This window comes from Penicillium chermesinum, assembly GCF_028974085.1.
Source record: "Penicillium chermesinum strain IBT 19713 chromosome Unknown utg000004l:1.0-3345178.0:1.0-3348027.0, whole genome shotgun sequence".
In the NCBI taxonomy this organism is placed as follows: domain Eukaryota; kingdom Fungi; phylum Ascomycota; class Eurotiomycetes; order Eurotiales; family Aspergillaceae; genus Penicillium; species Penicillium chermesinum.
The window spans coordinates 1,694,081-1,720,475 of record NW_026695314.1 but is presented as its reverse complement, the minus strand read 5'-3'; the positions used below and the strand labels follow the sequence as shown (position 1 = coordinate 1,720,475).

Below are 26,395 nucleotides of genomic sequence, written 5' to 3'. Positions count from 1 at the left end.
CAATCAGTGAGTGACCTATGTCCAGTTGAACGTCGCGAGAAGAATTTTCCGTCAACGGCAGTGTTGGCAGGGCTGCGATGAAATCAATTAAATGTACCGCGTGTTCTGTATATTGCAAAGTTCATTCGCAACCTGGAATTCTGACAGAATCGAAACTAATCAGAGACATCATTCCAGTAAAGGTTATGTGGAACTCTGCAGGCTTCGGTATGTTGGAAAGGGGAGGGAAGTATGTTGGGCAGTAAACCCCGAGGTTCGCGTCACATGTGCTCCCGCCGACCCCGAATTCCCCTTTTCTGCTATCAGCGATAACACTTCAAGTTGGGAGCAACATCTATCCTCTGCCTTCCAACAGATTATCTCAAATGGACGGGTAAGTAGCTGATGTCTGTCTTAGGGTAAAGCTAATCCTCTTTTCTAGCCTCTCGGTCGGTATCAGACGCACCGCGTTTGAGAAGTTGGCGGCTCTGGCCGTCAAATCCTCGGACGACTGCGCGGGCCTTGATCGCATTGCGCAACAGTCAGGAGCTCCTTGTCAGACAGATGGCGCTCTGGACGGTATCCTGAAGAACCAAGCCCCAACCTCTCGAGTCCCAATGGTGAGTGAAATGAGCCTTAGACCCCTTCCCCTCGGGGGTGACGTAAACTAAACATCCCGCAGGGAATCCGTGAACTCGATGTTCTTCTCGCTCTATGCAAAGCTGCGTCCTCCGTGACAGAACTACAATACGCCGATCGCTTGATCGTCCAACTATCACAGTACCTTCCGGAGTCCCCTACCCAGATATTCCGGCCCTCGCCATTCTTCCAAAGCGTCCAGCCATCACCATGGGAATCTCTCTCTTACAACCTTACCTCAGCACTGCTGTCCCTGGGTACGGAGTTTCCTACCCTGCGTGAACCTGTTCTATCGGCGGTGACGGGATATTTGAACAATTGCAGGGAGGCTATCAATGCTGTGACCCCATTCCAGTATTCCTCGGAGGGCGGGAGGCGCGGGGTGGTTCACGAGTCGATTGCCATCCTGTCGATAGCTGTATCTCTTGCTGGCTTTTTGGACGCTTCGGCAAAGCACACTACGGTCTGGACTCCAGGAGAGAAGCTTTGGATAATCGATCAACTGCGAAGCATGCTCTCAGAGTCGTTTCTGATCGGAGTGGAAACCGCGTCTTCAACTATTCGCAACGCCGGGGGCTCTGAAGCCAGCGTCAAGGACTGGCGCAAGTACACTCGGCGGTATGCGCACCACGGACGACCGCTTGGAGCTATGTTACTACAAGAGGGCTTTATGCACTTCGTGAAGTCCTGTGCTGCATCATTGATCGGCTCTCAGCACTTGTCGGATAGCCAGTTGTTGGATGAGTACATGGCGGGCGTCGGTATTGCCAAGAGCTATGATGACGCCGACATTGCTTTAATTGAGCGAGTTACGGATCTCATAAGTGAAGAAATTCATTTGCTAGAGGATGGAGCTGATTACTTGCAAGTTGGCTCTCCATCCCAACAGCAGCTGGCTTTTGCGGTTAAAAGAGACGCGCTTATCGGCTTCCTTAACTGCGTGGTCTTGGGCGAAGATGCAGGAAACAATGATACTCTTTTGTCCTGGCTCGAAGAGACCTTGGCCGATCCTCAGCAAATGGCTAATGCAGAACTGGCAAAGGCTGCCCTCAAATGCACTGCTATTCTCGCGCGGATGTCGCCGAACGGGGCAGGCGTTGCAAGGCGGTCCCTCTTGAAATTTATTGCTCAGGGAGGAGGTGCCCTGAATGGTTCAATTATTGCCGTTGCTTCCAAATGTTTGGCGCACGTCCTGAACATTCTCTCCGAGGACGCTGTCATTGCTACTTTGTACTCACTCGGTAATGCCTTAAGCCCCGGACCTGGTGCCGACAAGTTCAATGATCAAAGTGGAGACGTTTCAAGCCCTCTAGCAAGATATTCGCAAGGAGGTATTACCAGCCAGACATCCCTCCCGACCCCCACGGAGGATGAAAGCCTCGTGCACAGAGATGTGGTTCATGCCATTGTAATCATTGCGACTAGTTGCAACGATGACAAAATCAGTGCTCTTGCTCAATCTATGCTTCTCCAGAAGGTTGGCAAGCTTAACGTTCTCGTCGATGCCTACATCATCCAAGAGACTGCAGTTCTTGCCATTAGCGGTGGGAAGCCAGAATTTCAACTTCTATTGAAATTCTACACTCGTATCTTCCTGGATGGTGTCCGTAAAGGCTTGACCGTCATCACGGATGCTGTTGAGTGCGCGATGGCTTACCTCGCTGTAACTCTCGAACGGACATCTGTTCTGCATGGGCTGTACTTGACACACCTCCTTGAGAGTATTGTTAACAAGGGAGATGTTCCAGACGTTGAGAGTGAGCGTCACGAAATAGTCTTTGCTCCTGGGGAGATTACTCCACTTTTGAAACCCTTAGCTCTTTTGGTCTCTGCAAGTAGTTCGTCGGAAACCCCACATCCGATCCAGGGTTACGACGATGCTATCTCTGTCACTGTTCCGTGATGCTTGGTTCAATATCGCGATTCACGGAATTACACTCAATTCGAGTGTTTGCCAAGCGCATGAGAAGGAACTTCGCTTGCTCGCTAGCCACTCCCCTCCACTTGTGGCTGAAGAACGCATGGAATCCTTGGAGAGTGACGTTGAGCTGAATACAGTTCTCCGGAGAGGAATGGGCCCACAAAGAATGCTTGACCAGAAGAGGACTTTGATTAACGAGCTTCCTGGCCATGACTCGGACATTAAGCGTTTAGATTATCCACGCGCCGTCTTCTTGAACGCTTCTCTGCTTGTCGAGAGTCTTCGTTCATCTTCTGGAGACTGTACTAAGATCCTACGATACTTCCGTGACCCATCTCTGTCCACCGCGGAAATGGTCGCTTGTATGAACGCCATTGCCGAGAAAACCACCAGTTATTATCTCACTCGCACTTTGTCAGAGAAGTATGACGAATTCTCAGCCCCTTACCTCTCCAAGCAACTTGCTACATTTCTTGTGGCTTGCTGCCACCGCATTGAACGAGTTCAGAGTATTGCTATTATCTGCACAGACAAGATCATTCGCGAATGCCCCTCTGCGCTGTGCGAGAAGCATTCGCTTTTTGCCTTGCTGGAGATTCTGACAGTGATGTGGTCATCTTGTCTTCAGGGCGAACTTGATGAGTATGAGTGGCAGCCCACCCTCCTCTCGCCAATGGGGATTGTGAGGGTTGATCTACCTGACAATTATGTCCTACGAAAGGTCACACTTGACAGGTTCCTGGCCCGCGCGCGGGGTTGGGTCACCACCGTTGTGAATATTGCACCCTTGGACATAAAAGGGCTGCTTCAGACGTATCTATCCGAGTACGAGGATGACGGAGGCTATGGACACATCGCAATGGGACGTTCATTCGCTCTAGAGATGGGCTCTCTTATTCCTCAGACTGATCCCCGCCTGGGATCTATCGAAGGCTATAATTCCAATGATGTTAATGTCGCGTCCGACTTCATGGCCCTGTACACGACGCGGCAAAAGTATCGCCGGCAGGATATGTCTCTCTCTGATATTCCAGAAAATGAATTTCGCCTGACTGATAGTCCAAGGGTCGAACTTACGACCAACTCGGACTCTGCCGATAAGCTCGAGTCCTCCTTGGCTCAGCTCTATGCGCGAAGCATAGATGGGCAAGACATTACCCTACCAGAAGTTCGGAGTGTCCTTCGCCAAGCTGCGGCCCTTATTTGCAATAGCAACAAGCCTTGCTTGGCTGTTGTCCATTATCTTGTCGCTTTGCCATTCCAAATCTTTACCAAGGAGGTTATTAGGCTTGGAGTCTCATTGTGGCTCGGTGTCATTCATGAAAATCCCAATATCGAACCTCGGGTTTTAGCCGAGGTTGTTGAGGCTTGGGAGAGAAGCATTCAGCGCAAGAAGGGCCTGTTTGACCCACTCTTCAAGCAGCCCGATCCTTTCCAGACCGTCATTGAAACTCAGCCTACCGATAAAGCTTCGATGCTCCGAACACAAAACAAGGCCCAAGAAATCATATCTCCTCATTCCCGCATTCTTCAGTTTTTCGAGAGTCACTTCAATGCTATTCGACTAGGCAATTTGCAAGACCAACAGCTGTTCTACCGTTTAATCAGCAGTACTGTTGTTGCATTGACAAAGACTCAAGGGCACCCTCTGGCTCGCGAGGTTCACTTCCGGATTGTTCTCTTTGGACTTAACATCCTGAGTTACTTTAGCCCACGCCACTGCGCTGCATCCTGGAAACTGAAGGACCAAGTTCTCTCTGCAGCACTGGCCTGGTTCAAGCACCCCCCCAAGGTATGGTCCTCCATTGCCCTCAGTCACGCTATAACTTGCTAACGTCACTTTAGATGGTCATACGGAGGCAATCGCCTGCAGATTAAGGCCGAGGACAAGATTCTTGGCAATGTTCTATCAACGCTGCGGAGCGTGTCAGATATTGCTGCCCAATCCACAGGTGCATTCAAGTCTCTTCAACCTAAGCAGGAGCTCACTCAATTGCTCATCGAGAATGAGAGATCACGACTCCGTGTTTGGCTTTTCCCCTTGGATTCGGAGCGAAAGTACCATCTGCCCACACTCGGTGGCAAAAACGCAGCGGAGGTAAGATTATCAAGCAGCATGAATCCTTTGGAGAAGCTAATATACGCTCAGGGTATCACTTCGTTCCTCCGACTTGCATGGGCCGAGAGTGCCGGGCTAGCTATTCAACTTGCAGCGCGGTTCCCGTCGCCTAGGATGCAGAGCGATATTCGCCGGTTAATCATGAATTTCCCAGAGAAGGCCGTTGAAGAAGCTAGCGCTTTGGACATCATGTTTGATTCTTGTCTGCCTTCTGATGTGAACTTCCAGCTTAAAGGTGAGATCCAAATGATGGTGCGGAAACTTTCTCATGCTAATACGCGATAGTACCTGCTCTACTGGGCTCCAGTTAATCCAACGGAGGCATTGACATATTTCATGCCTGCGTACGGAAACCACCCATACATCTTGCAGTACGCTATGCGAGCATTAGAAAGTCATTCGATCGAGGTTCGGTTCTACTTTGTGCCGCAGCTGGTTCAAGCTCTCCGCTATGATGCCTTGGGCTATGTCGAGCGATACATTATGGAGACAGCGAAACAGTCACAGCTCTTTGCTCACCAGGTTATTTGGAATATGAAGGCCAACTCGTACAAAGACGAGGACTCTCAAGTCGTAAGTCAATTCATCATTTGAGGTTGCTATCTCAATCGCTTAACTGACATATCTCAGCCCGACCCCATCAAGCCTACACTCGACCGTTTCATGGAGAATCTCATCTCAACATTTTCAGTCGAAGAACTCAACTTCTACGAGCGCGAGTTCTCATTCTTCAATGAAATCACAGGCATTTCAGGAAAGCTCAAGCCATATATTAAAAAGAGCAAGCCTGAGAAGAAAGAGAAGATTGAAGAGGAGCTGCGTAAGATTAAAGTTGAGGTGGGAGTTTATCTGCCAAGTAACCCCGATGGTGTGGTGGTTGGCATTGATCGCAAGTCGGGCAAGCCCCTGCAGAGTCACGCGAAAGCGCCCTACATGGCGACTTTCCGGATTCAAAAGACTCGCCCCCGGGTAGAGTCCAAGGAGACTCGGCTTATCGGTGGAGCACACGATCATCAAGTGACCAAATCTGCCGAGCAAGAGCACGAAAAGTACGAAGTCTGGCAGTCTGCCATCTTCAAAGTTGGTGATGACTGCCGACAAGACATGCTTGCTCTGCAGATGATCGCTGCGTTCCAAAGCATCTTCTCCAACATCGGACTCGATGTTTGGGTTTTCCCTTACCGAGTGACTTCCACCGCCCCCGGCTGCGGTGTGATCGATGTGCTGCCCAACTCCATTTCCCGAGACATGCTTGGTCGTGAAGCAGTGAACGGACTGTACGATTACTTCATCTCCAAGTACGGCGGGGAAGACTCTATTCGATTCCAAGAGGCCCGTACCAACTTCGTCAAGAGTATGGCAGCCTACTCTGTCATTTCATATCTGCTGCAATTCAAGGATCGCCACAATGGTAACATCATGATCGACGATGCGGGCCACATCATCCACATTGATTTCGGTTTCTGCTTTGACATTGCGCCCGGTGGTGTGCGATTCGAGCGAGCGCCCTTCAAGCTGACCTCGGAGATGGTGGCTGTCATCAGTGGAACTCATGATCCGGCCCATCACCCCCACAACTCCAATAGCCAAGGATTGAGTCTCCCCGGTACCAACTCCTTCAACCCGACCGCTACCCAGCCATATAAATGGTTTGAGTCTCTGGTTGTCAAGGCCTTTCTGGCCTCTCGGCCCTACGCCTCGCAGCTGTCACACATTGTCTCGTTGATGCTCGACAGTGGTTTGCCGTGCTTCAAGCCTGAAACTCTGAAGAACTTCCGTGACCGGTTCGTTCTCGAAAGGAGTGAGCGGGATGCGGCTGAGTTCATGCGTGAGCTGACGCGCAAGTCCTACATGAGCCGTTCGACCAAGGGCTACGACCAATTCCAGTTGATGACCAACGGTATTCCTTACTGAATGGGGGAACTGGACATCTTCTCGTTCCTTCATTCTCATTTTCATTCTGTTCTCAGGAGTTTCGACTCCTTCCCATGGATAATACTCACTTTTTCTTTTTTGATTTAATCTATGAAAAATTCCTTACTAATATCCAACCTTGGAACCTTGGAACCCTTCTCTGAGCTTATGTTCCTCAATAGTACTTTCCAAATTGTTCCTACTCCTATTATAGAGCCGAAGGACTAGGGAACAAAGGTCACTTACTAGATATCTAAGGTATTTGAAAAATGAAACTTAAACTGTATCAAAGCCGTAAGAACTGTTCGGCTCAGGCATGTCTACTAGTGTAAGGATTATTTGTGTTTGGTGCTATCGGCCAGCTTAAGGCAGTACTTGGTGAATCGTCTAGAACTGGAATCAGTTGAACAGACAAGTGCCAGTCTTTGGAGATAGTGTTGCGTTATAAGCTGGTTGAACTCAGTGATGCTTTTACCCAGCCTACCGCCGGAGACGAGGACGAGGACGACACAAGGAGCTATTCCAGTATGATATGCAAGCAGAGATACCTTCCAAAGGGCGTTGAAGGGAGCGAAGACGGGTGGCAAGCCGATTTTCGTGAGATTAGGTTGTGGCTCTATTAGCTATTTCTCTACTATGCTATACACCAAGGAAATAATAGCTCTGGGAGCGATGAGGTATTTTCTTTTCCCCTACCAGGAAGAGATTTTGAGATAATACAGGGTTTTGTCGACTCTGGACAGAGCTGCTGCATGAAGGTTCTCCAGGTGCGATATATCCGTCATCGTCACCATGGTGTCTGGTTCGACTTGCCAACTTTAGTAACGGCCTCGATGATCTTCATCGCCATGGCATGAAGCGGGAATGTGGGACTTTCAAACCACCGCCCTGAGGTGCTGCGTAGTCATCCCAGCCTGACTCTGGAAGTTTTGATTTATTGAGAGAACGAAGCTCATGAGATCAAGAAAGCAAGAGGTGTGCTGAACAAGCATCTCGGCGACTGTGATCAATCACAGCGAAGATAATTTAGCCATGAACCCCCTGGGAGACGGAGAGACAGACAGTTACTCGGGTCACAGCTTTCGGAAAGACGCAGCTCAGTGTTGCGCAGGATAGTGCGATATTCGATGAGCAGGCTCGGATACAGGGAAGATGAGGGTCTCGGAGGTGTTCACGGTCTGCAACCGTAGCGACAGGGAGATCCCTCATGGCCAACATATTCTTGGCTTGCATGATGGCCCCAAGAAGAGAAGGAATACACAAGACTTGGGTAATAGATGCACAAGTGGGATCAGTGGACGTGAATATTCGTTTTGACGCGAATATTCCCTGGTGCCATCTCGACATCCCCATCCCTCGTTTGAACGAGCTCCAGATTATCGCTGGCGTCACTGATACTTGTCCCACCGCCATGGATCGAGGCGTAGTTCTGGCTCTGGCTCAATACATAGCCAGGAGTGAGCTTGGATAATTTGGTTTTGCTTTCAATGCTGCTCTTTCGGGGGGCCTGGAAGTGTTTCACCAGGGCAATCGCATTGGGCACAGAGATGGAGATGATGGACAGTGATCCCTCAAGAATAGCCCAGTACAGATACACGGGCAACCACCACGTCTCATCCTCATTCACTTTTGGTATGAGCTGAGTCGTAGCTATCATCCGACCAATAGAGACGACAATCACGGAATAAGTCAAGAGGAACGCCGCAAGTAAGTAGATGCGGCGGCGGAGACTGCTGTTAAGTCTCCAGATAAGCGGAATGGGAATGATCAAAATCCACATATCGATCGCACATGAGATCGTAGCTGTAGCCGTATACCAGGCATAAGTGTTGACGCATTTCCCGGGGATCGTGGGATCCCAGGCTTTCGCAACGGGGTCGCATTGCCAAATGGTGACAAAGTAGGCGGATAAGAGCCACCCGGCCACCAGTGCACCGAGGATCCATAGGTGAACACGCAGGGTCTTATTCGGGGCGTTGAAGACGCGAGCGTAGAAGAAGAGAGCGGAGATCTTTGGAAGACAAATGGACGTATCGAAGAATAGGACGGCGGCGTAGAAGTATTTCGCTCCTTGGACGAGGTAAGACGGATTTTGAATGGCGATAAATTTTTCATGGAGTCCGAAGCCCAGAGTTATCCACGCAAGAAGAAGCGAGATGACGACCACTTCTGCAGGCTACCGTAGTTGAAAAGGAAAAACCACCTCGTTAGTTCTGAGTTCTGAGGATTCGTTCCATGAGGCGAAGTCACCTACCCACGAGAGCAGTGCGAACCAGTCATCCCACCACCAACTTTGCTTGGTGATGACCTTGGAGACGACTCGAATGACGGTCATGAACGTAGTAAGGACCAAGAGTAAAATACAGAGGGCCATCATACCAGGTCCCCGATTAGGGGTGCCATCCGGGATATCCAGCCCCATGGTATTCGGCTGCAGAGTCGGATGAGTAGAGACAGGGATGATTCGAAAAGTTGGTGGGCGGAGAAAGAGTCCAACGTACATGTATGTTGGTACATTCAAGTCGCACCCTCGATGTAATATGCTGTACGCAATCCACACCTCTGCATAAAGAGGCCACTGGCGCTGCTGGTATCGCCCCCATGATCTCCTCACCAGTCAGAAGGTTCGGGTGGTTGGTGTGGATACTCGTGCGCCGTATAAGCTTCCAAGGGCCTTAAGCCAATGTAGCCTCGGGCGTACCGAGAACAGCTGGGGCCACATTGTGGGTCGTTCTTGAAGAAACAAGTCACTAAGCATGTACATGCTAGCGTTGGGGGCTGAATAGTAAAGCCGAGGTGGCCGAGCACAAAGTGGGGGCTCGCTTGAAGCTGACTCGGAGAGACTACCCCCTGGGGCACTTGGGTAAGAAACCACTAGCAAAGACTATTATGCAGATCAGCTACTAGTAACTCTTATACAGAGTGCTTTAGTTACTCTCCACGGGACACCGGTTCAGTCCGTGTAGGACCGGAGCATTTGAATGGCCGATCACTCCTCACAGGAGTTTCTATTATGGGTTAGTCGATGTGTGCATATCGGTACCAGAGTCCACCACATTGGTGTCGGTCATGCAGGAACTTTATTTGACTACTCGGGGTTTCAAGTCTCAAGGTTCAATGGGGTTGGATTATCTGCCAAAGGATCTGGTGGTCTGTGCTTAGAATAATCAACTAGAATCCTTCAATCAATAGTTACGATAGGGCCAAAAGACTATTCTGGTCAGTTGTTCCGGTTGACTATCATGATGCGCGTCGACATAGTGGAACGTGACAAATGGGGGGATCGAGTGTGGTCCCGAGGTGGGAACAGTGAAGGGTTACATGTCATCTTTATGCCACAAGCTCCTCTACTAGAATCTTTTGTACATCCTCCAAGTAGGTTTGGATGTGCGCTTCGTCCTCATAGGCTTCGTTGTAGCTAAACACCATCTGCAGCCGGTTGCGGAATGTATAGAAGAAGAACATGCTGTGCCCGAGAATGATCTCCGTGCCGAGCTTGAAGCCTTCCACAATGACGCGTCTGCTGCCATCAGAAGAGGAGTAAGACTGTTGCAGATGGCGCTCGAGAACACCTAAACTGCTCACCAAGGCATCCCGGGCGGGAGGCGCGGCCCAGAACTCCGGAGTCTTCACGATCTCACGTAGAGTATTAGTGACTGGGCCACATAGGACGAGATTCTCCGCATTGTTCTTGAATGCCGCATTATAATCAGCATCAATGGCACGCACAAGGTCCTTGAAGTTATCAGGCTTGTCGAGGACCAAGGGCCGAATAGAATAGTAGAGAGCCGCTGCCGTCTCATTGTAGGGCGCAGGAAGATAGGAACGAAGATTGTAGCTATTCACGGTGACATACTTCGATTTGTCGGTGGTTTGTGCAGGGTCGGCATGCTTGACCACCGTCAACGCGAAAGCGGCGTGGACCGCTGCGCTGACACTATACCCGTTCTTCTTACATGCCCGCACAATAGCTTCGGTTGCCTGCTCGGACAGCTCAAAGTCGCGCCTGCGCGCGGGTCCGGCTGGGACCGTACCAATTCGATTCCGAGGGCCGATTCCTGGCATTGATCCGACCGCGTCGAGAGTGACCTGAGCGCCTTTGGCTACCGTCTCCTCGGGGAGGACATCGGGGTGGCCGAACGCCTTCTCCAATGCAGGAACCAAGTGAGAGGATTCCTCGCCAAACACCAGATCTGGCTTTGGATTGGTCAAAGCCTTCAGATAGGAATCCCACACGCGGACCATGCCAATCCCATCTATGAGGGAATGGGAGACTCGAATAACGAGCTGCGAGGCTTTTGGCACATAGTAGAGAGTTGCTTGGCTGATGGGGCAGGCGTCATTCCCAATGGTTTCGCCCTCCGCGTCATCTGATACGATGAACGTTTCATCCAACCATGACTGAAGCGAAGCTTCGTCCGGGACTTCATAGATTTTATTGAATCCTTCGGTAGTTACGGCAATCTGTGGCTGCTCATAGCGCAACTGCTTCCACGCATATCGCAGGGCGTCTTCTGCATCTGGGATTTGCAGGTCAACCTTGAGGCGAGAAAATATCGTAAACTGGCGCCGCCCATCACACATGGTGCTAGAAGTGTTCTCCATGACCTCGAAGAACCCTTCCATGCCATTAGCGGGCCGCTCCCACCGGCGTTCGGAAACTTGAGACCAAGACATCTTGTTGTGAAGTGGATGATTACTGGATGGAAATGGAATGAATCGCGGTTGGGCTCAGGCTTTCACGAGTTCTTGCAACGAGGGTCGATTTATGTGCAGCGATCGGTTAGGATAGGACATGTGCTATTTCAGAACAGTAGGAGGCAGTTCTGGCCCCCGCTTGTCCAACACCAATGACATCCCGGAGAGCCATGGAAGTGCCCCAACCCCAAAGCGACAAAACCTATTTCGAATGCCGGGTAGTGTTTCGAACAAAGGGTTTCCGAACATCCCTGCACCTACCTGTCCACGTACCCCCCCTTGTCCGGGCACACCTGAGGAGGTGGAGATGTGAAGCGGAACTGCCTATTTGAAGGACCTTGGCTTGTTACAGTAAAATCCAGATACGCACGTAACAACTCTGAAGATCCCTACAGATCAGCCCTGGCAGGAGAGACACGTCCTTTCTGCATAACGTCCTCTTTCAAGTCATACCCACATTTGAATGTACATCCTAAACAAGAGGCCTTATCGGGGGCGCGCTAAGCGCAAATATGGAACTGAACCTTTAGCCGCTTGTTCCACCCTGGGTGTTTTTCGAGCCCCTGGCAATCACGCCCCGGTCTACATGGAGCGTCGGTGCTGGGCCCAGCCTTATCTTTTTGCACATGCCGCTTGATCTACCGGATCAATGAGCGGGGCTTGAACCTTGGAGACTTGGAAGCCGATCATAACCACGGTACTCTCGCTCACCCGTAACGCCCGACTCTAACCTAGGGATACCCGAAGATCGTCATCAAAGATAGACCGTTTGAGGCTAATCAGCATGAGTGGGTTGCTTGTCCATGCTTAGCCGTCATAGTCAGCATGATATCAATGGCCCTGGAGGGCTGAACATTGGCCCCCTGGGGCGCCTCGTAACCTAATCATGTATGGTTTGTATACCTAGTAGGTGTACCTTCGTCGTCTCCATGTATAGAGTAGTACTATTGATCTCCAATTCTCGAGCGTGTTGGTCCCCTTTCCCTTCAAGTCTCCGAATGGGGCGGGGCAGCCCCACGGTCGCAACAGAGGTGAGTATGGTGACCCACACCAGCTTAGAATGATGGACTTCGGCGACAAACATGAAGTACATGGGACTACATGGAAAATTTCGAGGCCCACATTTACAGTCAATAGTGCGGGTGACTGTGCCGGGCTCATTAGAATTATCTTCGCCCGCTGGCTTGGAAGGATCAAGCGGCCTTAATGCAATCCAATGCACGCTAAGCAATGGATCAGCCTTGGGGGCTAAAATGCTTGGTCCAGCTCCCCAGTCCTTGGACCAGCGGGGGAATCGAGCATGAGGGATGAGGACGGGCTATACGTAGTACAATGTGGAATTTCTTTGTGAATCGCGGAGGAAGTCCTCATCAACGAGAGGGGAAAGGAAGAGAAACCGTGGCAACTACGGCGTCTAGCCGGGTGGCTTCTGGGAAGCTGAAGGCCTCTCGTCCTGCACGAGGTGATCGACAACGGCAGGCAGATATGACGTACACCAATCCCCCTTGGCATGGGACCCTAGATCTGATGGCTTTGTCCTACTTGACGCCTTCGCATATGGCAAAATTTCAGAATGCACCCTCGGACCACCGCGGCCAAGTCCCCAAGGTTGAGGATGACACATGCCGCCCCGGTGGGTGCCAATAGGTCGCTTCGTGCAATGCGTTGGTGTTTGACTTTGCAGGATTATTTCCCATGTTCCGAGGTTACAAATAGCCCCCACGGCTATTCCAAATCGGCAAGAACGGCAGGGGTCCTTGTCAACGGCTATGCATCATGCCAATTGGATCATTAACCTTCTCAATAGCGTATGCTCTGTATATATATCAATACGCACGCGTAACCCTTCGAGTCTTGCCCCACCGATCTGCAAGATGCGTTCAGCGGTCTTCAGGACTGGATACTTCGGACTGTGCGGTGGAAAGACCAGCGTGGGCCGATTTGGGGGCCGTTGTATACGCGATTCATGATAACGTGAATGATGGCCGAGGATCGGCGACATCTGTTCCAAATGGTGATGATTTCATCATGTCCTGAGCTGCCGGTTCTTCTTAAAATGCGACGATCTTGAAGATCTCACCTGCATACAGGAAGGACTAGAAAGCGGCTCCAAAATCCACTACGAGGCCCGGTGTATCCAAATCTAGCCCCTCCGAATCATCAAAGAACCGATATCTCTAGGTACATCAGAAGGTCTCTTTCCGATCTAGATCGCTCCTTGCGGCTAAGGATTGGCCCCTCAGGTGAATTCAGATGTGTATTTCCTCCTAAAACAAGGCTCAACTACCTAGCCTACTTGCTGCATATCTATAATATTTCCACGTTGGCAATTTACCGCGCCAGCAGAAGACTAGGGGTCATAGGTACTCTGCATCCTGCACGCACTGGGTGTGGACTGTGTTATTCCTCATTTGATCTATTCAACATACATTCATTCTCGAGCCCGGCAATATGCAACTTCCGGCAGAGGTTGACAACAAGTCAAATGGGTCGTCCCTAAGTTGGGAGCCCGTACTGGCAGAAGATCAACAAGCTATTGCAATCATCGGCATGGGTGAGTGGTTCTCCACTAGCAGCTCACGGGACTATCGGTCTGCATACATTGGCGTGATGGTAGTCATATTGACATTGCGCTTTTACATTGTAGGATGTCGGCTGCCCGGCGATATCAAGTCCCCGACCCAAATGTGGGATTTTCTGGCACAAGGGAAATGCGCCGCTGGTCCAGTACCGCAGTCGCGCTTCAATAACGAGGCCTACAGGGGCGGGGGAGACGAGCCTGGTACTTCTTTGGGTCCTGGAGGGTATTTTTTGAAAGATGACATACGGCAATTTGATAATCAGTTCTTTGGGATCAACAATCGAGAAGCTGTCGACATGGACCCAGAGCAACGAAGCCTGCTGGAGGTAGTCTTTGAATGCTTTGAAAGCGCCGGATACTCTCTCGGGGACCTTTCTGGTGCCGACGTTGGATGCTATGGTATGTTGCACACTGCACCCCCAATCCTTACTTTCCGAAAAGGTTCAAAAGGTTCAACTGGGACAGAACTAGAATGCTTGCACGCAGATATGTGACCAAAGCAAGAATCAGTAGCTAATACCTTCAAGTTGCTACTTTCTTACAGGACCATGCCTCCATAATAAGCAAAGATGTTGAATATTTAACACGTTACTCAGCAACGGGAATAGGAGCCGCTATTATTGCAAATCGCATAAGTCACATTTTCAACCTCAAAGGCCCCAGCTGCTCAATCAATACGGCCTGTTCAGCTTCAATTTACGCGTTGCACCAAGCCGTTTCGGCCCTGAGGAATCAGGAATGTGATTCTGCCGTGGTAGCGGGCGTCAACCTCATTCATTCCCCGGATCTCCATGTCGCGGTATCACAAGGTGGGGTTCTTTCGCCTACCTCTGTGTGTCACACATTTGACGAATCCGCAGACGGGTAAGGCTCCTCTCGCAATATACCCCAGGGATTGATATTGACGGCAAAATTACAGTTATGGACGTGCAGAAGCGGTGAATGCTTTATACATCAAGCGACTAGGTGATGCGATACGCGATGGTGACCCGATCCGCAGCATCATTCGTGGAACCGCCGTTAACAGCAATGGTCGCACCCCTGGGATCACACAGCCAAGTATTGACGGCCAAATCGCTGTGGCTCGTAAGGCGTACGATCAGGCTGGCTTGAAGCCCTCAGACACAGCTTATGTCGAGATGCATGGTACTGGCACTGCTGTCGGTGATGTGATGGTGAGTGGTATTCGAATCAAATTCTTCGAAATGATCTGGTCACCCAGTGCTTACCCGATGACTCAACCAGGAGGCGAAATCAGTTGCCGGTGTATTCTCTGTAGAGCGTCAGGGCCGCCCGCTATTTGTGGGTGGTCTGAAGCCAAACCTTGGCCACGCAGAGGCTGCAAGTGGCTTGTCCAGCGTTATTAAAGCCACGCTGGCGCTGGAACGGAAGCAGGTGCCGCCAACCTTTGGTGTCGTGAATCTAAATCCCAAGCTTCAGTTGGAGGAGCACGGAATCCAACTGGTGCGGCAATTTACTCAACTCCCAGATCCAAGTCCCGGGTCAGGTCGCCGCATCAGCGTAAATTCTTTCGGTTTTGGTGGAGCTAACGCTCATGCCATTTTCGAGGAAGCAGGGCCATACGCCAAATTCTCCAGGAGCTGCTTGAAAGAGGAGAAATTGTGGGACGTGCCAAACACGCTCGACTGCGACCGGCCGTATCTATTGCCATTCTCCGCCCATGACGGGGTTTCTTTGGAGAGACGAGTCGATCAACTGGGACGACTGAATCTTCCAGCAGATATCATGACCGACCTGGCTTACACTTTGAGCGAGCGCCGCTCTCACCTCAAGTCACGCGGCTTTGTGATTGCGCGAGGGGATACATTAAATCAGGATTTGAATGCTGAAAACCTTCGAGTAGCCAGCCCAGCTGGACCGATCATTTCTCTCAATCAGAGATTTGTGTTGGTCTTCACCGGCCAGGGAGCTCAGTGGCAAGGTATGGCAGAAGAACTGTTGCAAACTCCCGTGTTTGCACATGCCATCTCCCAAATGGACGAGGCGTTGGCTAGCCTACCATATCCCCCATCCTGGACGATCGCCGGAATTTTGCAAGACAAAACGGATCACTGCCCAATAAACGAAGCTGCGTTCGCTCAGCCGGTCACCACAGCCGTCCAGATCGGGCTCGTCGAGCTTCTGAAGGCTTTCCGGGTTCCGATGGACGGCGTCCTAGGTCACTCCTCCGGTGAAATTGCAGCAGCATATGCCGCTAATCTGCTCGATATGCATGAAGCAATCGCCCTGGCATATTATCGAGGGTATGCAGTAACAGAATGCGCGCCGATCGGCGCTATGGCTGCAGTGGGGCTTCCATCTGACAAAGTTGAAGACTGGATCCAAAGACAAGGGACAAAAGAGCATCAAGTGCGCGTGGCCTGCATTAATTCGCCCGAAAGCGTCACCGTTAGTGGCGACGCGGATGGTATCGATGCCCTGGTCTCATGTCTGACGGCGAACGGCACCTTTGCGAGAAAGCTCAAGACTGGCGGAAAAGCATATCATTCTCACCAAATGAAACCCGTGGGTTCCACCTACGAGCGCCTACTTCGGGAGGCCAATATCTTTTCCAGTGCGCCTGCCCAAGGGGAAAAGGTCGATTCCAAGCCATGCATGTTTTCCACTGTTCTTCGCCAGCAGGTTGCGGAGTCCGACGTGCGCACCGCGGCTTATTGGCGACAAAATCTTGAATCACCAGTGCACTTTTCAGATGGTTTACTGTCTGCTTCAGCTCTGTGGGATGAGGTGTGCTGTCTCGAAGTTGGCCCACATACTGCATTGAAAATGCCCATTTTGCAGACTCTGGGTAAATCTACTCCCTACTTTGGCACCTTGCAGCGTGGAAAGGGCTCGTTAAATGCTCTGCTAGAGCTTGCAGGGAATCTTTTCCTGAGCGAGTTTCCCATACCCTTCCCCCAGTTGCAGGTTCTGTATCCAAAGTCGAGTCGGCCGCCAAAAGTAATTCACGACCTCCCGCCTTATCCGTGGCACTACGAAAAGCTTCTCTGGAATGAATCCCGCATCAGCCGCGAAGTTCGTGAACGCAAGTTCCCGCGGCACGAGCTTTTAGGTACCCCCGTTCCTGGAGGTAACTTAATCACATATGGTTGGCGAAATCGGCTTTCTCTGGACAACGTCCCTTGGCTGAAAGACCATAAGCTGGGTGATACAATAGTGTTTCCTGCAACAAGTTATCTCTCAATGGCAGCAGAGGCTCTTCTACAAGTACGTGGGGTGCAAGTAAATCAGGATCTGGCCGCAATTTCAGTCTGCTTCCAAAATGTGGACTTGCCAAATGCGCTACCTATCGGTGAAAGAGAGACCATTGAGCTTTATACTGAGCTTTCATCTCGTGAATTGTCCAATTTGACCTCTTATCAAGATTGGTATGACTTCAAGGTCGTTTCGATCGCTGACGATACTCCAACCATCCGGGCTCGTGGTACTATCAAATTACTCAGTGGGCCACCCGACATGGACGAACGCAATATACCGTATGCTGAGGGTCAGCTTGTTTCAAAAAGCCCGCGGATGTGGTACGAAAGCATGGATAAATGCGGTCTACGTTACGGGCCCAACTTTCAACACATGCAGAACATTCTCACACCTGACACGAGTGATGTTTTGTATGCTCAGGCCAAGCTGGAAAATATCAGACCCCAATTTCAAGCCGTACAGCCATCTCCCCGCTATCTGATTCATCCGGCAATTTGGGATAATGCTTTGCAAATTGGATTAGTTGCCAGCGCAGGAGGTAATTTTGGATCGATGGTAGCAAAAGTACCCAAAAGCTTCGGGCGCATTAGCGTGACAGCAGCCTCACTTACATCACATGAAGGGATGGTTTGCGCTACATCTACAGTGACTGGCTTTACAAGCAATGATGTGAATACCGCCCTGCTGGACTCAAACCATAGGGCTTTGATGTCGGTTGAAAAGATGTGCATCACCAAATATTCTGGCGGCGACGAAATGGCAGAAGTTCGGCACCCATTGTACCGATTTGTCTGGAAGCCAGATTTTGACCAAATACCAAGCGATGCAGCTTTTGCTGCTGCTTTGCAGCATGTCAGCGATAATACCGATCTAGGACTTCTCCTCAGGACTGATAAGAGAATTCTGATGGCCATGGATCTTGCTGTTCATAAGGATCCGAGCGCCGACATTCTGTTCATCACCTCGGATCTATGGCTGATTCGCCTGGCACTATCCGACATTCTCAAGGCTCATACAGGACACCAAAGATTTAACTCCTTCCATTTAGGCCGTTTCAAGCCAGATGGCCAGTTGGAAGTTGCCGAACTCCAGCGTTATGCCTTGCCCGTTGAGATGGATTCCTTTTCGCCATTCGCCGCACCGGCCCCCAATCAACGGTTTGGTCTTGTTGTCTTGAGTGAAGGGACGCCCCATCTTGACCGACTTGCTTCATATACGAACAATTTTGCCCGTATTATAGATGGTGGCTATGTTCAAGGGGAGGCCCTACCATGCGAAAAGTTCACTGTTTCGCACGCTCTACCAGGTACACTTATAACAGACCCCGGAATTCGGATTCTTCGTCCGGTGCGAAGGGATAACCAGTCGGGCTCTCATCAGTTTGAGAAGATTCTGCTTATCAGTCGTACGCCGAGCCGGGTCGAGGATGATACCTTGCGGGATTGCCTTGCTGCTGATCTCTCCCTTCCTGTCGACAAACATGAGCTGACGGAGCTCACAAATGTGGATATTGAAGACACTACCCTCGTCGTATCAACGGCAGAGCTTGAACGCGATGTCACAGCACGGGCTACCCGGGAAGAATATGCAGCCATCCAACGCGTCTTGTCGAAACCAGTTCGGATGGTATGGATTAGTGGTTCGGGGATCCATGAAGATGGTGATCCAACCCGGGCAGTTTTCCATGGCTTGGCGCGCGCGATCATGATTGAACAACCAGCGGCTGAAATTTACAGTCTGGAGCTGTATCCGAACGCGCAGCCGGCGGATATCTCCCGTTATGTGGCGGGAGTAATTACAAGGCCCGAAGGCTGTCCGCCTGATTATGAATACCTCCAGAGCGAAGCTGGCCTCCTCGTGAGTCGTGGTGTCCCAGACGAGCCAATGAACGCTTATTTCCGCCGCAAAGAACAGGGAAGAGCTATTATGGACTCGCTCGACCGCGCGGGGCCTGTGTCGCTCTCCATGGAAAAGCCGGGCCAGTTGAATTCTGTTCAGTTCGTCAAGACGCCTCAGGCGAACTTAGGACAAGACGATGTGCTGGTTCAGGTAAGTTGGATTGGCCTGAATGCAAAGGATGTATATGCTCTGGCGGGTCGAGTGCAAACGCCTGGGGCAACTTGTAGTGGAGAGTTCACGGGGACGATCCTCGCTGTGGGGTCCGCTGTCACTAATCTCACAGTCAATGATCATGTTGCTGTGCTATTCCCTGGTCATTTCAGCTCTCATGAGGTTGTGCCGGCCCATAATTGCGTGAAGCTAGATCCACAGGACGACCTACGCAGCTTCGCATCGGTTCTTGTTGTGTTTGCGACTGCTCTCTATGCTCTAGAGAATCGCGCCCGTCTGCAACCTGGCGAGTCGGTTTTGATCCACTCTGCCGCCGGTGGTGTTGGGATAGCTGCGATCCAGGTAGCGAAGATGATTGGCGCCGAGATATTTGCGACGGTTGGAACTGAGGAAAAGAAAAAGTATCTGGTCGAAACTTTTGGACTCCAGCCGGATCATATTCTGAGCTCACGCAGTCCTGGTTTCGCCGATCAAATCCGCTCAGTAACGAAAGGCCACGGCGTGGACGTTGTTCTCAACTCCCTGGTCGGCGAGTTGCTGTTGGAGAGCTGGGATTGTTTAGCTGAATTTGGACGATTTGTGGAAATCGGCAAAAAGGATATCACAGACCATGGGCGACTGCCTATGGACCCCTTCGGCCGAGGAGCTACTTTCACAGCCTTTGACCTTGCTTTACTGAGTACTTCGCACTCTCTTGGTACACGGAGATGCTTCCGTCAGCTTTTTTCTCGCGTCATAGAACTGGTGCACAGTGGAGTCATCCAGCCCGTGCCTTTGAAAAGCTTCACCGCAGGAGAGTTGCTCCCAGCATTTCGCTATTTCAATGACCCGGCTCGCATTGGCAAGGTTGTCGTCTCTTTTGAGGATCCGAATACTATGATTCCAGTGGTACCGGCGCAGTTCGCTACACAACTACATCCGGACAAGTGCTACTTCATGGTCGGGTGCCTAGGAGGGCTGGGCCGGAGTCTTTCCCAATGGATGATATCTCGTGGGGCAAGGAACTTCCTTTTCCTTGGCCGCAGCGGTACCAGAAAGCCCGCGGCACGACGTCTTGTGGAAGACCTCGAGCAACAAGGAGCACGATGCATTGTAATTGAAGGCGATGTGACTAATGCCGACGATGTCGAAAGGGCTGCATCAGCAGCCGAGCTTCCCTTGGGTGGTGTGATCCATGCTGCAATGGGGTTGCACGAGGCGATCTTTTCTGAGATGTCCCATGAGGCCTGGCGTGAGGGAACTGCCGCGAAAATCGAAGGTGCTTGGAATTTACACAATGCTCTGTCGAAATCAAACCGGGAAAGCCACTTGGATTTCTTCATTATGACCAGTTCGATCAATGGAAAGATCGGAACGGCTACGGAGAGCAACTACTGCGCCGCCAATAATTTCTTGGATGTCTTTGCACGATACCGACAGACCCTAGGTCGCCCTGCCCTCTCGCTTGGACTTGGCGCTATTGCAGAGGTGGGCTATCTCCACGAACACTCTCACATTGAAGAATTGCTACTACGAAAGGGAATCCGCTTCCTCACTGAAAGCGACGTTCTGCAGATCTTCGATCTCGCACTTTCCAAATCCCCGACCGCGGCTCATCCCTCGGATAAAATAACATCGTCTCTGTTGCTGTCCGGGGTAGAGGTGACTACCCTACAACGATATCACCAGCAAGGTTTCAAAACATTCTGGCACTCGCTCACGGATGTGCGATTTGCTATACTCATCAATGCTTTGAGGCGATCCTCTGGGAACACAGCGGGCCAAGGGGACTCGCATGAATTTGCGCTTCGCAACGCTGTCGCCGCCAAAGACCCCGCACTGGTCCTCGCAGCAGCTCAGGAGACCATCACACAAAAACTATCTTATATGGTTCTTGTTCCTGCGGACAAGATCAATGTGCACGCTTCTTTGGCTGACTTTGCCATGGATAGTATGCTGGCTTCTGAGCTGCGACAACACATCTTCAGTGTGGCCAATGTCGATATTTCCTTCCTGACGATAATGAGCCCTCAGACCAGCGTCTCTACGATGGCCAGCATGGTCGCGTCCGCTTTGCTGCAACGAGCGCAAGAGAATTCATGAGTCTAGAGTTGTCCAATGTCTTTCTGTTGCGCGTGATTAGCAGCTGGCTAGTTGGCATGATACGAAGTATACCAACGTGAATACTTCAATGTGACGATATGTTTTATGGTGGTCTTTGCCTGGAGAAATGCAGAGAAGTTGCCGGGGCGGTTTGAACGTGACCACTAGGGTCTGTCTGGACTCCCCATGGCCTAATCAGAATACCGCATCCTAGAAGTCGATCCACTAGAGAAAGAGATCTGTTCTCCTGTCAAAGCGCTGTGCCGGCGTATCACGTGCTTGAACGACCCAGTGTTCGTGCTCGGCATCTTCCGAGATGGAACCAAGATCGCAGGCTAATCCACTGGAGGTTGCAATAACCAACGATCTGCCAACATTCGAAGTCCTTTGCCCGCTATGGCCTGTCAGACAAAATCTGATCATTTGCTTTTCTCAGGAAACTTTTCGATCAACTTCAATAGAGCTTTTGCTACCGAATTTGGGATGATAGGCGCTTCATTTGCTCGAATAATTATTTTTCTATGTAATTAGGCTATACAAAATCTTAGACAATTTGATATGGAGTCCGCAGGATCCTTCCAAAATTGGAAACCTAACATCGACTTCTGTGGCCAGCAGCAGAAGCATGTGAGGCAGAAGTCGAAATAACGCCGGAAAAGCCTGTCGTAAAGCAGCCAAGGGGTATCATAAACCGAAAGAGCGTCGGTTGCAATCTCTGCAATGTATCGTGGTATCATACATGTCTTGTTCAGTTCCCTCCATTTTGCTGCTGCTTCTTTCTCTCTTTGGCTTCGGCATCGGCCTGCTTCCAAGAACCGGCATAATGGTGGGTAACCAGAGGATCGCCTTGATCGGTCGGGTTTCCATTTTGCGTCGCAGCAAAGGATACACCCGGCATGATCAGCACATTGCCCACCAACTTTGGCTTTTTGATGCCCGAGAAATCGCGATCGTCCACGGGCCGGCCGAGCACCTGCGCGAGGCTGTCCAGCACGGCAAATGTCATCATCTTCGGACCCGTGACGTTCACAACATCAATGGGGAGCATGTCCAGGGTGAGGTCTTTCATTTCGACGCCGTTCATCTGCACAATCTCCTTGAGCTTGGCGACAACCGAATCCACCACGACCTGCAGCGTGCGGGAGGACGGCTTCGCCATAAAGACCCAGTTACAGAACTGGGAGGCGACCTCCGTGTCGGGCCCGCGCCACTCGAAATCGAATTCCAGCCCGACCACCATATCGATGTCTTCATTCTTGTACTCCTCCGGCACCCACTGATCGATCGGCATTTCGCAGGTCACATCGAGATCGCTCCAGATCCCCCCTTCCGCGAGCACAATCAGGTAGCGGAGCAGATCGGCGCGCAGGATGGGGATGGGGAGAGCTTCGTAAACCTCGACGATGTCCGGTCGCTGCTGCAAGTAATGCGATCGGACAAACGCCGCGCCCGATCGGTCGGTCAATAGCTCTTCGTGAGCCGTGGGGTTGATTTTCGTCCAACTCTCAACCCAGTCGCGTTGCTCTTGCGATAGGTTTTCATCTTTGGCGGAATGCCATACCTTGGCGGGGATGCCGTGGTCCTTGATTGTCGGTACTGACTGTGTGCTGAACCCGTCCCTCGGCGACCAGGTGTAGTAAAAGCTGACGAGGAAGAGGCATACACCGAAGGCAATACCCACGCGCGCTACGCGTGGGTTCCTCAGCTGAGAAAGTAGAAGCATGGAATGGAAGAGAGGGATGGGGGCAATCCCGAGCGCAAGATTATGGGTGGACCGGGCACTTTATGTCCATATGGCCCCCAAAGGTAACGGATATAAAGAAATGGATTTACCGCCGAAGGCTCAAGGCGAGAGGAACGCCACGGATGTCTCAGTCCCGGGCTTCCTATAGGTTGGCGCCCATGCTACCCAAATGGGCACTGATGCTTGCTGTGATTGGGGAAGCCTGGCTGATAAGAATGGGTGCGGGCCGCCTGGAGTTTCTCCGAGGCGGCTTTGGAAGACAAAACATTCAGGATTGGCTCCGGATAAGCGCCGGGCTTTCTGGCGGGATCAGCCAGGGATGATTGGACGCGAACTGGACTTTGGACTTTCGGGGGCTTGGGCCGTAGGAGGTTTTCTTAGCTGTCTGGGTCTGCGGCTCTCGGCCCGCCCCACGATGCCATGAGCAAGCTTGCGGCTGAAGCCAAGATCTCTTTTGCGCGGAGAATTGGGTCGCGCATACGGTCATGAATGTCGAACAATGCTTGCGGGACCTCTTCAGCAGTGATGCATTTCGAAATGGTCCCGCGAGTCTCATGGTACGTCAGTATCCCTTGCCCATCATCGACCAGCAGATGGTACTTCTTATCTCTAACCGTTAGATTATTGTTCAGTAGTCTTTGGACTATCTCCCGATACCATTCGTCCGGGAGATACCTGGTAAATAAGGACCGCTGCCATAATGGTAACATTGGTCTTCTATCTCGGTCCTGGTCTGCCGGTCTTCTCGGACGACCCTGCATATTCTGGTCATCCCCACCGCGTGCTGGTCATCACCAGATTGACTCTGCCCTTTACCTGACTGCTGCAGATTTTGCTCAGCGTTGTTCCTTGAGCGATCTTGACTACCCTGTTCTTGTCGTCTTGAGTTAGGATCTGCCTGGGGTGATTCCCTTGAGTCCATATTGATTACGCCTTGCTCCAAGTCTCAGATCTGCTGAAAGTGGATAATCCCTCCTCTCAGACTTCATTCTCACAACTCTCTTCGAAGTGACGAACGACGGCTCTTACATCTCTCAAGTTTCCTGAACCCGGTATCCCTTCAAACCAGACAGTATGGCGGACGACCTGGACATAGGACAACCACCAAATGAGACAGAAGTGAGGGATGATTCAACTTTACCTGTCCAGGAGGATGGTGGAACTGAGGGACTAGCGAATCTGTCCTTGTCTACAACATCGGCAAGTGAGGCCTGTAAGCGCCCGAGACGCCGAAAGCTAAATATAGCCGAATTAAGCACTATTGTGGAAGAAGAAGCAGTATCGGGAAATCTGATTGCTGGGATCATCAATCCTGCAGCCGTTAGACTCACATACAAGAGAATGGCGAATGTAGGAGACGAGGCTCTGCCTCGGGCTCTGAGAGAGATGCCAGAGGACATCCGACAGACGCATGACCTGGACGAGGGAGAGCTGGTCGCAGTCATCAAGTGCAGAGTGAGAATCCGAAAACAGTTCCAGGTGGCCTTCACAAAGGAGGGCCACCTGCGTCAACGATTCGTCACCATTCTGGACCGGAAGGACGAACAAGGACAACCTATATTCGGCCAAGACGTGATCAACTCGAACTGTCCGAAGAGAGAGATAAAAAGGATCGCAAGCCAAAACCCACTCCTTTTCACGTCGTCGGGACGTCTTCTTAGTGGCTCGGCAGCCGCAAGGGTAGCAAGGTCCCGGAGTTGCAGCATGCCCAGTTAGTAGAAGAGGGCTAGTTTAATTCACCGCGTCCTGCTGTACTGGCGCAGGAGCTCGATGCACCCTCCCCCCCCCCCCACAAAAAACGCGCTGTATATGAAATGAGTTCTGGGATTGGGTATAAATAATGTCTTACGAGAAGCTAGAAGTATATATTGACGAATTTCAGACTAATATAAATATGGGTTTTCTTTCCGGTCAATACTCGATGGAGTTGTTCAAACTTCTAGATGACCAGACGTGATGATCATCAACCCGTCAATACCGGGCTTGGCATCTTTCCAAAGCCCTACATTCAGGTTCGTGTTCTGGAAAACAGACGTGCCTTGTACCCACTGATGCAGCGGTGATTGGCTTATCCCGGGTCTGTGCCTGAACAATCAAGAGACGCTAGCGGTGTTGGACTTTGCGGTAAAAGAAGCTTGATGCTAGAACCGAGTACTCCATCTAAGACTCTAGCTCCACGTAACCCATAACCCTGACGAAAAGTATCAGGAAAGTTGCAACAACTTGAGGTTCGCATACAATACAATAATGCTGAATTGACTCTCTCCGAGCGACGAGAAGTCGAGATTTAGGAATAAAAAAAATAAAATAAAAAAACAGTCAATTTAGAAAGTCAATTGATTGGGAAACAATCATCATCTGAGGGACTATGTCGGGCTGAAAGATTCTGATTGATTCGTAGGCCCGGTCAGAGAAATCCCCCTCTATTTCTCTATATGATCACTGAAATGCCGCCCAGGCCTGGAGGAGACCAGCTGCTGCTGTCAGAACTCCGCTCGCCTTTAGGCCCTTGCGGAGATACCAAGCCGAACTTCCCCAAGATATAAGGGAAACCAGAGCAGCCATGGCAGCGTTTAGTGGCTCTTTCAAAGAGTCGGGGTTCTTCGCCCAATTGAGATTAAGAAGAGCTGGAGATGCATTTGTCAGTTAGAAGTCCATTGTCGCGACGGGGTCAAATGTACCAGTCAAGACCAAGAACGCGCCGCCTTGGTACCACCCGGCTAGACTTCGGGTGTATGCAACATTTGGCAGTTCCTGAAACTGCCTCAGAGGTTGAAACTCTTTCGCAGCAGCCTGACGGACAATGAGATGGTGGCCCTTGATACGGTATAAAATTATGTGAACACCTACCGAATGTTTCAAGGCAAACACGAAGGTGCCATAGCCTAGAGCTTTCAGGAGCGCGGGGTTTGGCATTTTGACGGTGTACGAGCACAAGATTGACGATCAAAACGTCCGATGATGGGACTAACAGCAATTAGAACCCATGCTATCTGCGAGTTGAGCCTCGGCAGAAGAGTGATCGCCGGGTGCGGCAAGTGGGGAAACGAAATATTGAATTCTCATCAACCGGAAGAGCCGGCCAGCGGGACTGCTTCCTTGCCACACGATCTCTGATGGAAACGGGGTTGGGCAAAGGGAGCGGAGTTTCGGAGTCGCGTGTCTGGAGGTGTGTACCGTGCCATCTGGGAGAGGGACAGCGTACGCCACGAAACTCAGCAATCTGATCAGCGGTGATGCTCGGACCAGGGATGCTTTGATACTGCACGAGGACGAAAATAGCATTTGCAAATCCAGACCCATTGTTCCAGGATCACGCGGTCTCAGAATCGGGAGACATTCCTAGGCCTGCGAAGTGGCAATAGGTGCTGCCCAGACGAGGAATGATCGACCGGGTTGCGTGCTTTGAGTTTGGCGCTTCCTTGGAAC

At 51.1% G+C, this 26,395-nt stretch overlaps 9 protein-coding genes across 9 annotated transcripts; 4 read left to right on the top strand and 5 right to left on the bottom strand.

Moving 5' to 3' along the window:
* Positions 1 to 422: 422 nt before the first annotated feature.
* On the top strand, positions 423 to 6,572 carry stt4 (1-phosphatidylinositol 4-kinase STT4; the record flags this gene model as incomplete). The annotated part of the gene is made up of 7 exons (XM_058474841.1): positions 423 to 599; positions 662 to 2,392; positions 2,436 to 4,331; positions 4,413 to 4,637; positions 4,689 to 4,910; positions 4,944 to 5,231; positions 5,289 to 6,572. Coding segments are annotated over 7 exons (5,823 nt in total), but the record flags the coding sequence as incomplete, so codon positions are not given.
* A 1,291-nt stretch (positions 6,573 to 7,863) lies between these two features.
* Positions 7,864 to 8,994, bottom strand: N7468_005543 (uncharacterized protein; the record flags this gene model as incomplete). Its single annotated transcript, XM_058474840.1, has 2 exons — positions 7,864 to 8,748; positions 8,827 to 8,994. 2 exons carry the CDS (start codon positions 8,992 to 8,994, stop codon positions 7,864 to 7,866), a joined length of 1,053 nt encoding a protein of 350 aa, XP_058330580.1.
* A 908-nt stretch (positions 8,995 to 9,902) lies between these two features.
* Positions 9,903 to 11,249, bottom strand: N7468_005542 (uncharacterized protein; the record flags this gene model as incomplete). Its single annotated transcript, XM_058474839.1, has 1 exon — positions 9,903 to 11,249. The coding sequence occupies one exon, from the start codon at positions 11,247 to 11,249 to the stop codon at positions 9,903 to 9,905; it is 1,347 nt and encodes a 448-aa protein (XP_058330579.1).
* Positions 11,250 to 13,721: 2,472 nt separating this feature from the next.
* On the top strand, positions 13,722 to 21,222 carry N7468_005541 (type I polyketide synthase; the record flags this gene model as incomplete). The annotated part of the gene is made up of 4 exons (XM_058474838.1): positions 13,722 to 14,250; positions 14,379 to 14,715; positions 14,771 to 15,026; positions 15,097 to 21,222. 4 exons carry the CDS (start codon positions 13,722 to 13,724, stop codon positions 21,220 to 21,222), a joined length of 7,248 nt encoding a protein of 2,415 aa, XP_058330578.1.
* A 748-nt stretch (positions 21,223 to 21,970) lies between these two features.
* On the bottom strand, positions 21,971 to 22,945 carry N7468_005540 (glycosyltransferase family 32 protein; the record flags this gene model as incomplete). The annotated part of the gene is made up of 1 exon (XM_058474837.1): positions 21,971 to 22,945. One exon carries the CDS (start codon positions 22,943 to 22,945, stop codon positions 21,971 to 21,973), a length of 975 nt encoding a protein of 324 aa, XP_058330577.1.
* A 558-nt stretch (positions 22,946 to 23,503) lies between these two features.
* Positions 23,504 to 23,857, top strand: N7468_005539 (uncharacterized protein; the record flags this gene model as incomplete). The annotated part of the gene is made up of 1 exon (XM_058474836.1): positions 23,504 to 23,857. One exon carries the CDS (start codon positions 23,504 to 23,506, stop codon positions 23,855 to 23,857), a length of 354 nt encoding a protein of 117 aa, XP_058330576.1.
* Positions 23,858 to 24,040: 183 nt separating this feature from the next.
* Positions 24,041 to 24,682, top strand: N7468_005538 (uncharacterized protein; the record flags this gene model as incomplete). The annotated part of the gene is made up of 1 exon (XM_058474835.1): positions 24,041 to 24,682. One exon carries the CDS (start codon positions 24,041 to 24,043, stop codon positions 24,680 to 24,682), a length of 642 nt encoding a protein of 213 aa, XP_058330575.1.
* Positions 24,683 to 25,405: 723 nt separating this feature from the next.
* N7468_005537 (uncharacterized protein) lies at positions 25,406 to 25,882 on the bottom strand (the record flags this gene model as incomplete). The annotated part of the gene is made up of 2 exons (XM_058474834.1): positions 25,406 to 25,593; positions 25,648 to 25,882. 2 exons carry the CDS (start codon positions 25,880 to 25,882, stop codon positions 25,406 to 25,408), a joined length of 423 nt encoding a protein of 140 aa, XP_058330574.1.
* Positions 25,883 to 25,933: 51 nt separating this feature from the next.
* N7468_005536 (uncharacterized protein) lies at positions 25,934 to 26,269 on the bottom strand (the record flags this gene model as incomplete). Its single annotated transcript, XM_058474833.1, has 1 exon — positions 25,934 to 26,269. One exon carries the CDS (start codon positions 26,267 to 26,269, stop codon positions 25,934 to 25,936), a length of 336 nt encoding a protein of 111 aa, XP_058330573.1.
* Positions 26,270 to 26,395: the final 126 nt, after the last annotated feature.